Raw genomic sequence first — 12,805 nt, 5'->3', positions numbered from 1 at the left:
TGCCACTTATTGCTCGAACTGCCTGTTTCTGAGCCGAAAATATTCTTTAAGAATGGAAAGAGTTACCCCAAAATATAATACTATCCGACATAAGAGAATTAAAATAAGCAAAGTAGCTAATTTTCGTGTCAAATGATCACTCACTTCAGATACCTTTCGACTAGTAAAAATGGCAGCATTAATTCTTTGAACAAGATCCTGAACATGGGTTTTCCACGACAGTTTACTATGTACCTGAACACCTAGAAATTTTAACTGTTGAGTTTCACTAATCGTATGCCCATTCTGTGAAATTAAAACATCAGGTTTTGTTGAAATGTGTGTTAAAACTGAAAAAACTGAGTCTTACTGTGACTTAGTGTTAGTTTATTTTCTACATGTTATGAACTTAGGTCATGAACTGCACTATGTGAAACCGCGCCAATATTGCACACAACATCCTTTACTACCAAGCTAGTGTCATCAGCAAACAGAAATATTTTAGAGTTACCTGTAATACAAGAGGGCATATCATAACATGAACAGGAGTGGCCCCAACACTGATCTCTGGGGTACCCCTCACTTGACCATACCCCACTCAGACCCCGCATCACAACCATTCTCAACATAATAAATAATGACCTTTTGCTGTCTGTTGCTGAAGTGAGAGGTGAACTAATTGTGAGCTACTCCCCGTATTCCGTAATAGTCCAGCTTCTGGAGCAATATTTTGTGTTTTGGTGGTAGTCTCTTTTCACTAACTCCAAATAACTATAAACATCTGAAAGCATGTGGTGACATAATACCTTACTATTTACTCCAGAATCAAACTTAGAAAGTGATTGGCCATGTTCTCTTATGGAAGATACAGCACATCAAGGCTATGGCAAAAAAACACTGTCTCCTTTACATGCTTGACAGTTGACCACTTGGTTATTTTGGTACAGGTGAGTGTTAAAATGGATAGACACTTAGCTTATTTAATAATGACTGGCAAAAAAGGAAATAATGGAAATGAAAACTTCGTTGTAATTTCTAACATCCCACATGAAGAAACTGAAAGTCCTCAATTCATTATGAAAGTCCTTAAATGGCTTTCTCTGTTTGCATACAGTAAGGTACACCAATCCAAATAGAACTCTTCTTTGCATCTGTAAATGATTCCTCATCCCTGCGTTCATATCAAGCTGTCAAAGGTCTTAACATAAGATATATTGTCTTCCCTCCCCTCATACTACATACACATTAGAGCAAAAATCTGCCAGGAAAATTATCAAAGAGGGAAAATACCTTCTCAAAACAAAGGAGACATAGCTGGTATTTTTCAGACACATTCCTCTCAGTATCCAAATTAACAAACCTTTGATTCCACAAACTTGTGTGTGTGTTAACTGTTTAGTCATTGATGACTAAATGCTTTTTCTGTCATTGTTATACTAAGGGAGAAACCAAATTTGCACAGCTGCATGTTTTCTGTTGTTGTATGTAATGTTGTAAGACAGTTTAGTCTATATCAAGATTCCCTCCATAGCATCGGGGACAACAATTTAAACAACGCTATATATACGAGGTGTGACAATAAAGTAATGAGACTGATGCGAAAAAGATGTTGCTTACCATTTTAGTCAAGTTTAGTGTTGTCTCCTTCAAAGCAGTTCCCTTCTGATTGCACACACTTTTTCCAGCGCTTCTGCTATTGATGGTAACATTTCTGGAACTCATCTTCTGTAATATACTCCAAGACCCTCGTCACAGCTTTTCAGGCATCTTGTGGTGTTTGAAAATGGTGTCCCTTGATCGCCGTTTCGACTCTTGAGAATAGAAAAAAGTCGCACGAAGCGATATCTGGTGAATAAGGTGGCTGCGGTAGTACTGAAATTTGTTTTGAGGTTAAAAATTGCTGTACTGACAGAGCAGTATGGGATGGCACATTATCGTGATGCAGAATCCAATTATCAGCAATGTTGGCAAGGGCACGGAGAACTCTTTTATGAAGTCTTTCTAAAATTTCTTTGTGGTAATATTGGTTAATTGTTTGTCCAGGAGGCACCCACTCTTTACGAACAATTCCCTTGGAATCAAAGAAGCACACAAGCATGCATTTCACTTTTGACATGCAAGCTTTTTTTGGTCTGGGTGATCCCTTTGAGCACCATTGCGAACTTTGGTGTTTTGTCTCTGGATCATACTGAAAAAATCAACTTTCATCACCAGTGATAACACGGCTCAACAATTCTGGATTGATTTCCATTTGCTCTAACAGATCTGCTGTCACATTTTCCCGTGTTTCTCGCTGTTGTGTTGCGAGATTTTTGGGGACCATTTTTGCACAAATCTCTCTCATACCAAGATCTTCAGTTATTATTACACGAACCGTTTCTCCATTGATGTTCGGTTCTTCTGCAAGCATTTTCACGGATAATCTTCGATCAGATTGTACGAGTTCATGTATCCAGGCCAAGTTGACATCTGTCCTTGAGGTTGATGGTCATCCATTGTGGTCTCCATCTTCATTCATTCTGCCTTCAGTAAACATTTTATGCCAACGAAAAACTTGACCTCTTGACATAACCTCCTCTCCAAAAGCCTTCTGGAGCTTACCGTAAGTTGTTGTCGCATTTTCACCCAATTTAACGCAAAAAATAAATGGCATACCATTGTGCAATATTATGCGGTTCCATTTCCATGATGAGAGACATAAACACATGTTAACTTATTACAGCACAACTCATCACTGAGTTGTTGCATCCATGTGCCGCTTGGACTAGAAGCAGCTTATAGACCAAGGTCAAAGATATTGTGACTATGCAAGCCTGCAGGGTTGCCACATCTTGCAAAGAAAATCAGTCTCATTACTTTAGGGTGTCCCACCTCATACATAGAAAAACTAAGAACTGTCTCTTCCTCCTCCTCCTCCTCCCCCCCCCCCCCCCCTCCTCCCCCCAAGACTCCATCTGTTACCATTGAGTGAGGCATCTCAGTGTTCAGACACTGGATTCACACTCAAGAGATGCTGGGTTGAAATCCCCGTCCAACCATAAATACCTTAGAGCAAATGCCAGCATAGTTCCTCTGAAAAGGAATCAGAACTTGTGCTAAGTTTATAATGGCATCATCAACAAGAAATTAAGAAGGTAATCCTCATTCTTACAATTATTATTAGATTTGGAAGAAAGTGATTACACCATTGTTCAGGGAATGTATTTAGAAGAATGAAGGCAAAATAAGTGACTAAAAACAGCATTCATTTATTTATGTGCTTCAGAATACAGTAATAAATTTTACATAAATACAGAACATTTTCCAGTCTCCATTTTTTTTAAAAAATTACCTTGCATTTGCCCCAAGGTGCTAACAGTCTTAAAAAGTAGTAGCAAGGTAAAGGCTCCTGCCTTACCTCCAACTGGAGAATGAACTGCCACTGAAAAAAAAAAAAAAAGATAAATTTGTAAGTGAGAAACTATCAAACAATTTTTTTGGATTAAAGCAGAATAAACATAATTTTTACAACCCATTACGAACTAAAACAAGTTCTAAGCCTTGACACTTCTTTCTAGTTCATTCATATCATTAAAATGTGAGCCCTCATTACAGCAACTATTAAGCAATGATATTGCTTTTGGTAAGATTATACAATCTAATTAGTATATTTTCTTATAGATATCAGGCAATCACGCCAGTTTGACTAACTGCAAGAACAGTTCCTATTTTACAACAAAATGAAATGAAATAATCATATGGCATTGTTGGCTGGGAGGCCCCATTCAGGGGAGTTCGGCCACTGTATTGCAAGTCTCTTTAGCTGATGCCACGTCGGCGACTTGTGAGTCAATGATGAAGGACACACAACACCCAGTCCCCTGCCGGGAATCGTACTTGTGCCCCCTGTGTGGTAGGCGGTAACGCTACGGAGGCGGACTATTTTTACAACGCATATCAGGTAGTAGGCCCTAGTAACAAACGGTTGCACTGTATAATTATATACTAATACCCACATTCCAGATTAAACAAATGGTAATTGATTGAATTATGTTTTTACTATGCTATGTCACTGCATACATGTTTCTGAGAGGAAGTCCTTGATACAAGAAAAATAATTACTACTTGCACAAAATTACAGCTAAACATACAAAACCAGAGTAATACTGATGCAGAGCAGGGTTCAAACAGAGATTGACATAGACTTCTACAAAAAATAGTTTCCACATACAAAAGGACCACTAGGTGCCACTTAATGCCATACAAGATAACTATTCCGCCTCTTCACCTGCACTTGACATACCAAAGCTGTACAATGTTGACAAACTGATGCTTAGGTGGCCATGACCTGTAATTTTACAGCATCTTATATTCAAAATGTACATGGCTTCATTGTAATGTTGTTCTAGAAATCTGCACAATCATGTTGCTCTAGTCGTCAATTGAAATCAGTAGATAAATGGCACCAAAAGAAACCCATATTGTAGGTGACTACCACATAATACCATTTAGTAATAAAATATTTTGAAATTTCCTGTATAATCAATGACACTGATTGTCATCATCATTATTATTATCATCATCTACATCAGGCTGTTCCAGCTCATCGGCTCCGTTGTGAGCCGCGGAGCGCTCCCTGCTCCAGGCTGTGGCCATTCAAGCGGGCCGGCACGGCTGCCTGAGGCAGGCGGCAAGGCGAGCGTTTTGATGTGCCAGCTGCGTCTTACAAGATCGACAACCTCATACTCTTAGCTGCTAAGGCGTGGTGACGTACTACACCAGGAAATACGATGTTCAGGAAATAAATAAGAAACAACTGTTTTACAAGAAATTGCATACTAAATTTATTGGGCCTCTGTAGCTTCACATTTTCTTTTTATTACAAGATCGGAAATATCAGGCGTCAAAGTGTTCGCAGCGTTAATGCGGAGGATGGCCTTCATTGCTGCATCTTGAAGAAACTATTGTTCCTTACTTTTTACTCTTTTCATTGCTGAGAAAAGCTGCTCACAACAATACATAGATCCAAAGATGCACATGATCTGAGCGGTATTGTTGTGAAGCTCGGAAAATGTTTTTCGCTGTCATGAACAATACCATCGTGACAAATTCAATGTGTTGTAGTACCTCTCTTTCAACAAAGTTGAATTTTGCAAATCAATAATCTCTATTTGAAGTGACGATGACAAGTCATCGGGGGAAACTGAAAAAGGAGTGCTGAACACCTTAAGTTCCATTTCCAAACTTGTGAAGTTTCGGAATCGTGTTTCAAACGACGTGATGAGCTGCTTTAACTTTGCTTGGTGATCGCCAAAAGTAGTACCTTCAGGTAGTTTTATAGAAGCAAGACGATTGAAGAAAAATGTCAATTACTCATCTGCCTCTCAAATAAACCTAACTTTTCCATGAACACTTTGATCTGGTCGTGCATGTCAACGATTAGCTGCCCTTTGCCCCGCAATGACAGATTTAAATTGTTCAGATGCATAGTTATGTCAACTAGGAACGCCAGGTCTGATATCCTTTTTATATCTTTCAGGGAATGCATTTCTTCCCCTTTCTTTTCGAGAAAAAGTGGTATTTTCTCACGAATGGCAAAGAAAACATCAAGAACTTTCCTCGACTCAGTCAACGAACTGTACTGTGGTAAGGTATATCCCCATACTCCACTCCCATATCTTTCAGGAATCCTTTGAATTGGCGGTGATTCATACCGTGACGCCACACAAAATTCACACAGTTCACGACATCTTTCATTACGCCACCTAGCTCTACTGTTTCAGCACACAGTGCCTCTTGGTGAATAAAACAATGAAGAGTCAAAATGTCTTTGCCGAATTCGTCCCTGAGTTTATTTTTCCAATGACATGCAAAACCTTGGTGACGCCCCATCATTTGTGGTGCACCGTCTGTCGCTACAGAATGGAGCTTATCCAACGGCAAATTCATATTGTCCACTGACTCACAAACAGCTTCAAAAACTTCACGTCCTGTTGGGGTGTAATCAAGTGGTACCACGTCCACGAGTCCTTCAGTTTCTTGCAGCTCCATGTCGACACCACGCACAAAGACTGCAAGCTGAGCACAGTCCGATATGTCGGTGCTTTCGTCAAGCGCCAGCAAAAATGCAACAAAGCTCTCCACCTTTTTCCTGAGCTGTGTCTCTAAATCTGCTGCCATATCCAGGATTCAACGAGACACTGTTTGCTTCAACAGGCAAACCAATTGCCTGCACCTCCCTTGGAAACAAACATTCTGCAACTGCCACCATGCACGATTTTACGAGTGGTCCCACTGAAAATGGCTTGCCACTCATCGCAATTATGTGAGCGACCCTGTAGCTTGCTCGAATTGCAGATTCAGTAGTGTTTTCTCCGCTCTCATTCACCTGAAAATTATAAACGCATTACAGACCACGAACTATGTTGCATGTTTTGATGCCCTCCGTTCTAAAGCCTGGCTACCAGTTCTCTGCATGCAACGCCTTCTACTTGATCGTAGTGCACTGCGTGAAGACGTGTACAATGTCGTTGTATATTGTACCTCTTCACAGAATTAAATTCTTTATGACATACAAGACATTGCGGACGACCATCCCTCTCAATGAATAAGGTATCCTCCAATAGAGGTACAGGGCTCCCGCGGCTAGTCATAGCTGTCATTGAACATGGATTATTGTGTCAGTTGCGGCTGCATGCGGCCAGGGGGCAGTGAGTTCGCTTTCCCCCTCCACGCGGGCTCCGAGCTGCCGCCGTGAGCGCTCCGGAGTGCTCCGGCTCCCTGGAGCTCGGTTGGAACAGCCTGATCTACATATTACCCATAAAATAATTATTACAGGGCTGAATCTTATTGAAAAAAATTAGAAGCAATCTAACTTTTGAGCTATAAAAAAAATAGTTCATTTATTAGGAAATAAGCAGGCTGAATTGGAAAGGTGTCAAATGTGAAGCCAAATTGGAAAGCAGTTTTAACTAGAGATGCAACTACTGTGTGAAATCTTGAAAAACAAATAAGGGGCTGATAGGATGGAGTGGCAGAGAGAGGATGTAGCCTGTACATGAAAATAAAAGATTTAAGAAACTAGGCAAGAATGAAAAGACACTATCATAAATTATACTCTGATTGAAAACTTTGTTGCAAAAATATCGACAGAGGTATTAGTGTCTGCAGTATGATGAGTTGACCCACATGGAAACAGTGTAAGATCTGAGCAGGGAAGTATGCACTTCCATTTTGAAACTTCAGGGCTGTTGCTTATAAAATTTATTTTCACATTTCCAGGTACAATTATGTGAATTGATCCCAATCAAACTAAACCAGGGCTTATAACTCTAAAGATGGGAATTGTCTATTAAACACATGCTCAAGTTCTGACCTGCACATGACCCTTCCTAACTTATCAGTTTATAGGAATTCTGCCTCCCAGTTTTATTTTTACTCCCTTTACCACTCCACCATTGTCTTTTGTTTCCTTTAACAACCTTCTATACAATTTGTTTTGATATGCAACATGTAGTTTCTTCATAGTTCAAATATAACCTTTGTGACTGGACCATGTATTAACTACGAGGCATTGCTACTGATATCTGGAAGTTAAGGTTATGATATGCTGATGATATCTTCTTTGCTAATCTATTTGTGTGCTCATTTTTCTGAAACTGAGATTAAATATTTATGCCTACAATATTCTGTTTGTTCCACAATCCGTGAAATTACCACCTACTTTAGAATTGACACTATGGTCCTTTTTTATGGTTTAAAAATTGACTCCATATTTTTGCATTTGAGCTAGAAAAAAAAAAATGATTTGTTAGTTAAGAACTGAGTATTGCCAGAAACAGCATATATCTACAAGGCAACTGCTAACACACATTGATGACAAGATTCTAATGGAACAACATGGTGGTGACACTGTCTTTATTAGTACATTTCTGTGTTTATTCCACTTCAACTAATTGTCAATATTCATTCCAGAAAATTTTATGTCTGTTACACAGTCTGTGAGATTATCATCTACATTTTATTACATGGTTAAAATTAAAAAAAAAAAATATTAAGTTTCATGTAAGATTTTATGTAATATCTTGTACAGACACCTTTTATTAACCGGACACGTTCCACATCATTACGAAGTGTCGTATTCATGATCAATGGAACAAGTACTAATCTAATTTAATCTAATCTAGACTATTTTATTACTAGCTCTGGAATTCGAATTTTCACAGCTCAACAACAATACTTCTGGAATGCTCCTATTAATTCATGCTTTGGAGCAACTTGCTCTTCTCTCCAACACTTGACCTGTCTTTCTAACAGAAGCAATAAATAAGTAAATTCATGCCATTACCTGCTACTGTAGCTTTCTCTCAATGCTTCTCAATTCCCAGATAAACTGAAACCATTCCTAATTTACATCCGTTTAATTACAATGATCCTGTATGCGAATTTAGACTTTCTCGGTGAATCTTGATGATGAAGTCTTCTCAGGTTATCAGCCGAGGAAGGCAACATTCCGTGGCAACATTTCAACAAGTTTCCTACTAGTCATCTTCCAGCAAAGTCTTCACCTGAACATGACAAGTAGAAAACTTGTTGAAATGATGCCACAAAATATCACCTTGAGTTGGCTGCTAACCCACGAAGACCTCATCATACAATTATCCTATTCAAGACATCCGTATAAGACCCATCATTGCTTGGAAACAAAGACATCATTTACCTGGTATAGACTGTTTGTAACCTACTAATGAGTGATGGAGCTTTAACCTACATGGAGAATAATAATATTACCATTTAAACACACATTGTATGTCTATAGACCGAAGCTTGGCTATGATGACCATCAGTTAGTTAAAAATATAATCTAGAACAACATGCTGATATAGTACCATTCAACTTATTGCATGAAAGTTGCAGCTAAGATCATGAATGATAAACCTGTGGAATTTTGGAAGCTATATATGAGTAAGAAATTAACTACTTAACAATAACTTGTTGCAACATGGGGACAAACTTGCCATCAGAATCTCATTTCTAAAATTACATAGTAAAAAAAAAAAAAAAAAAAAAAAAAGGGGGGGGGGGGGGCGGGGGCGAGAGAGAGAGAGAGAGAGAGAGAGAGAACTATGAATGTAACGATTCATAAAGACAGAAAAAATTCCTCTCATTTGGCACAAACAAACATGGCAAGATTTCTTCAAAACAATTTCTTCTATGCTTCATGTTTGTAAGAAGAGTTTCAAGAGTTTCATTGCGTCTTTATTCGGTGGCTGGTATAAGCATATGCACGATATCCTCCTGTTCTGCAAATATGTACATTAATAAGACTGTGTGAACACAACAAACCAATCAATATTGGCTTGGGCGAAGAATAACCTGTTTAACTGCTCACAAGCTCCCATAAGCACAACCCACTGCTCTGCTGATTTATGAGTAAGTATGAATTGGAGAAAAGAGAACCACTTGTAAGAATATCAAGATCTCAGATGGAAAACCAGTTCTAAGCGAAGAAGGGAAAGCAGAAAGGTGGGAGGAGCATGTAGAGGGTCTATAAAAGGGCAATGTACTTGAGGGCAATATTATGGAAAGGGGAAAGAGAATGCTGGTGAAGATGAAATGGATATATATATATATATATATATATATATATAATAGAGGGAAACATTCCACATAGGAAAAATATATCTAAAAACAAAGACGTAGTGACTTACCAAATGAAAGTGCTGGCAGGTCGACAGACACACAAACAAACACAAACACACACACAAAATTCAAGCTTTCACAACAAACTGTTGCCTCATCAGGAAAGAGGGAAGGAGAGGGAAAGACGAAAGGATGTGGGTTTTAAGGGAGAGGGTAAGGAGTCATTCCAATCCCGGGAGCGGAAAGACTTACCTTAGGGGGAAAAAAGGACGGGTATACACTCGCGCACACACACATATCCATCCACACATATACAGACACAAGCAGACATATTTAAAGACAAAGAGTTTGGGCAGAGATGTCAGTCGAGGCAGAAGTGCAGAGGCAAAGATGTCTGCCTCTGCACTTCTGCCTCGACTGACATCTCGGCCCAAACTCTTTGTCTTTAAATATGTCTGCTTGTGTCTGTATATGTGTGGATGGATGTGTGTGTGTGTGTGTGTGTGTGTGTGTGTGTGTGAGCGCGCGCGCGAGCTCGAGAGTGTATACCCGTCCTTTTTTTCCCCCTAAGGTAAGTCTTTCCGCTCCCGGGATTGGAATGACTCCTTACCCTCTCCCTTAAAACCCACATCCTTTCGTCTTTCCCTCTCCTTCCCTCTTTCCTGATGAGGCAACAGTTTGTTGCAAAAGCTTGAATTTTGTGTGTATGTTTGTGTTTGTTTGTGTGTCTGTCGACCAGCCAGCACATCCATTTGGTAAGTCACATCATCTTTGTTTTTAGATATATATTTCCTACGTGGAATGTTTCCCTCTATATATACAAAGATGATGAGACTTACCAAACAAAAGTGCTGGCAGGTAGATAGACACGCACAAACAAACAAACACAAACATACACAAAAAAATCCAAGCTTTCGCAACAAACGGTTGCTTCATCAGGAAAGAGGGAAGGAGAGGGAAAGACAAAAGGATAACCCACATCCTTTTGTCTTTCCCTCAAAAGCTTGAATTTTGTGTGTATGTTTGTGTTTGTTTGTGTGTCTATCGATCTGCCAGTGCTTTTGTTTGGTAAGTCTCATCATCTTTGTTTTTAGATATATTTTTCCCACGTGGAATGTTTCCCTCTATGTCAGTCGAGGCGGAAGTACAGAGGCAAAGATGTTGTTGAAAGACAGGTGAGGTATGAGCGGTGGCAAATTCAAATTAGCGGAGATTGAGGCCTGGTGGATAACAAGAAGAGAGGATATACTGAAGGGCAAGTTCCCATCTCCGGAGTTCTGACAGGTTGGTGTTAGTGGGAAGTATCCAGATAACCCGGACGGTGTAACACTGTGCCAAGATGTGCTGGCCGTGCACCAAGGCATGTTTAGCCACAGGGTGATCCTCATTACCAACAAACACTGTCTGCCTGTGTCCATTCATGCAAATGGACAGTTTGTTGCTGGTCATTCCCACATAGAAAGCTTCACAGTGTAGGCAGGTCAGTTGGTAAATCACGTGGGTGCTTTCACACGTGGCTCTGCCTTTGATCGTGTACACCTTCCGGGTTACAGGACTGGAGTAGGTGGTGGTGGGAGGGTGCATGGGACAGGTTTTACACCGGGGGCGGTTACAAGGGTAGGAGCCAGAGGGAAGGGAAGGCGGTTTGGGGATTTCATAGGGATGAACTAAGAGGTTACGAAGGTTAGGTGGACGGCGGAAAGACACTCTTGGTGGAGTGGGGAGGATTTCATGAAGGATGGATCTCATTTCAGGTCAGGATTTGAGGAAGTCGTATCCCTGCTGGAGAGCCACATTCAGAGTCTGATCCAGTCCCGGAAAGTATCCTGTCACAAGTGGGGCACTTTTGGGGTTCTTCTGTGGGAGGTTCTGGGTTTGAGGAGATGAGGAAGTGGCTCTGGTTATTTGCTTCTGTACCAGGTCGGGAGGGTAGTTGCGGGATTAATTTTAAGTTATTTAAATTAAATCCAGTATTTTGTATGTGTTTCAATATGTTTGTGAGTGTGTGTTGGCTTGGAGACATGGCAGGAGCGCTCTAGCCAATCACAGTGCTCGTTACTATGGGAGGCGACTACTGAAGTCAATGGAGAGACTGTATGGAAGTGGGGGAGGAGCATCAGGTGGCACAGGGCACGAGGGAGTGCTTGACGGGAAGGCACGATGGACGGTCGCAGGAAATACTTGGAGATTGTTGAGCGGTTTGTGCGTGGTCGCAGGAGATAGAAATATTTCGTAGTGCCGACTTGTGCACTTGTGAGATTTTCGTGGCTTCTGCAGTGAAGAAGTAGTATGCGTTTAGAAGTGAATATCTCGCGAGCTATGTTCTTGCTCACTACTAATTACATGTAGTAGAAATCTATTGATGCCCTGTTATTCAACTTATATTTTATTTAATTACTGGACCATCGACACCAGTAAGCGTTTTGCAGAAATAAACAGCATTCTTTAAAGTACTTCTGCTATCACACTCATCATTTAAGGTCATTAAAATAGGATCATTAAAATAGGACATGTATATTTTATTTAATTGCAATCTTTCATTTATAAATGTTACATTCAAAATTCACAATTGCTGAGTGATAGGAACCTTCAACCATTTGATTCATGTGCGTATTCATATTGTATACTGTAGACTCAGCAGTATTTGGCATGTAATGCGGCAACTATGTATCCCACCCCATAGATAATGAAACCAATATTTCAACTCTGAATCTGAGGGTACGTAGTTGAGGGCCACATTTTTAAGCCCACAAGATTTGCCGATGAATTTTAATTCTCTCAAAGACAGCAAAAGACCTGGAAGAGCAGTTGAACGGAATGGGCAGTGTCTTGAAAGGGGGATATAATATAAACATCAACAAAAGCAAAATGAGGATAATGGAATGTAGTGTAATTAAATCAGGTGATGCTGAGGGGATTTGATTAGGAAATGTGACACTTGAAGCAGTAAACGAGTTTTGCTATTTGGGAAGCAAAATAACTGATAATGGTCGAAGTAGAGAGGATGTAAAATGTAAACTGACTATGGCAAGAAAAGCATTTCTGAAGAAGAGATATTTGTTAAAACTGAGTATAGATTTAACTGTCAGGAAGTCTTTTCTGAAAGCATTTGTATGGAGTGTAGCCATGTATTGAAGTGAAACATGGACAATAAAATAGAAGCTTTTGAAATGTGGTGCTACAGAAGAATGCTGAAGATCAGATG

At 39.9% G+C, this 12,805-nt stretch overlaps 1 protein-coding gene across 1 annotated transcript in view; it reads right to left on the bottom strand.

Annotated features, from left to right (window-relative positions):
* Nucleotides 1-3,301: 3,301 nt before the first annotated feature.
* LOC124774965 (nuclear pore complex protein Nup214-like) overlaps nt 3,302-12,805 on the bottom strand; it is a 131,360-nt gene continuing 121,856 nt past the window's right edge. Inside the window, 1 exon segment of the mRNA XM_047249692.1 lies at nt 3,302-3,400. Within this exon segment, the coding sequence (XP_047105648.1) occupies nt 3,373-3,400 (28 nt within the window). The 3' untranslated portion in view covers nt 3,302-3,372.

Source organism: Schistocerca piceifrons, chromosome 2, assembly GCF_021461385.2.
Source record: "Schistocerca piceifrons isolate TAMUIC-IGC-003096 chromosome 2, iqSchPice1.1, whole genome shotgun sequence".
NCBI classification, from domain to species: Eukaryota; Metazoa; Arthropoda; class Insecta; order Orthoptera; family Acrididae; genus Schistocerca; species Schistocerca piceifrons.
The sequence above is the reverse complement of the archived record's forward strand: the minus strand, read 5'-3'. Positions and strand labels throughout refer to the sequence as shown.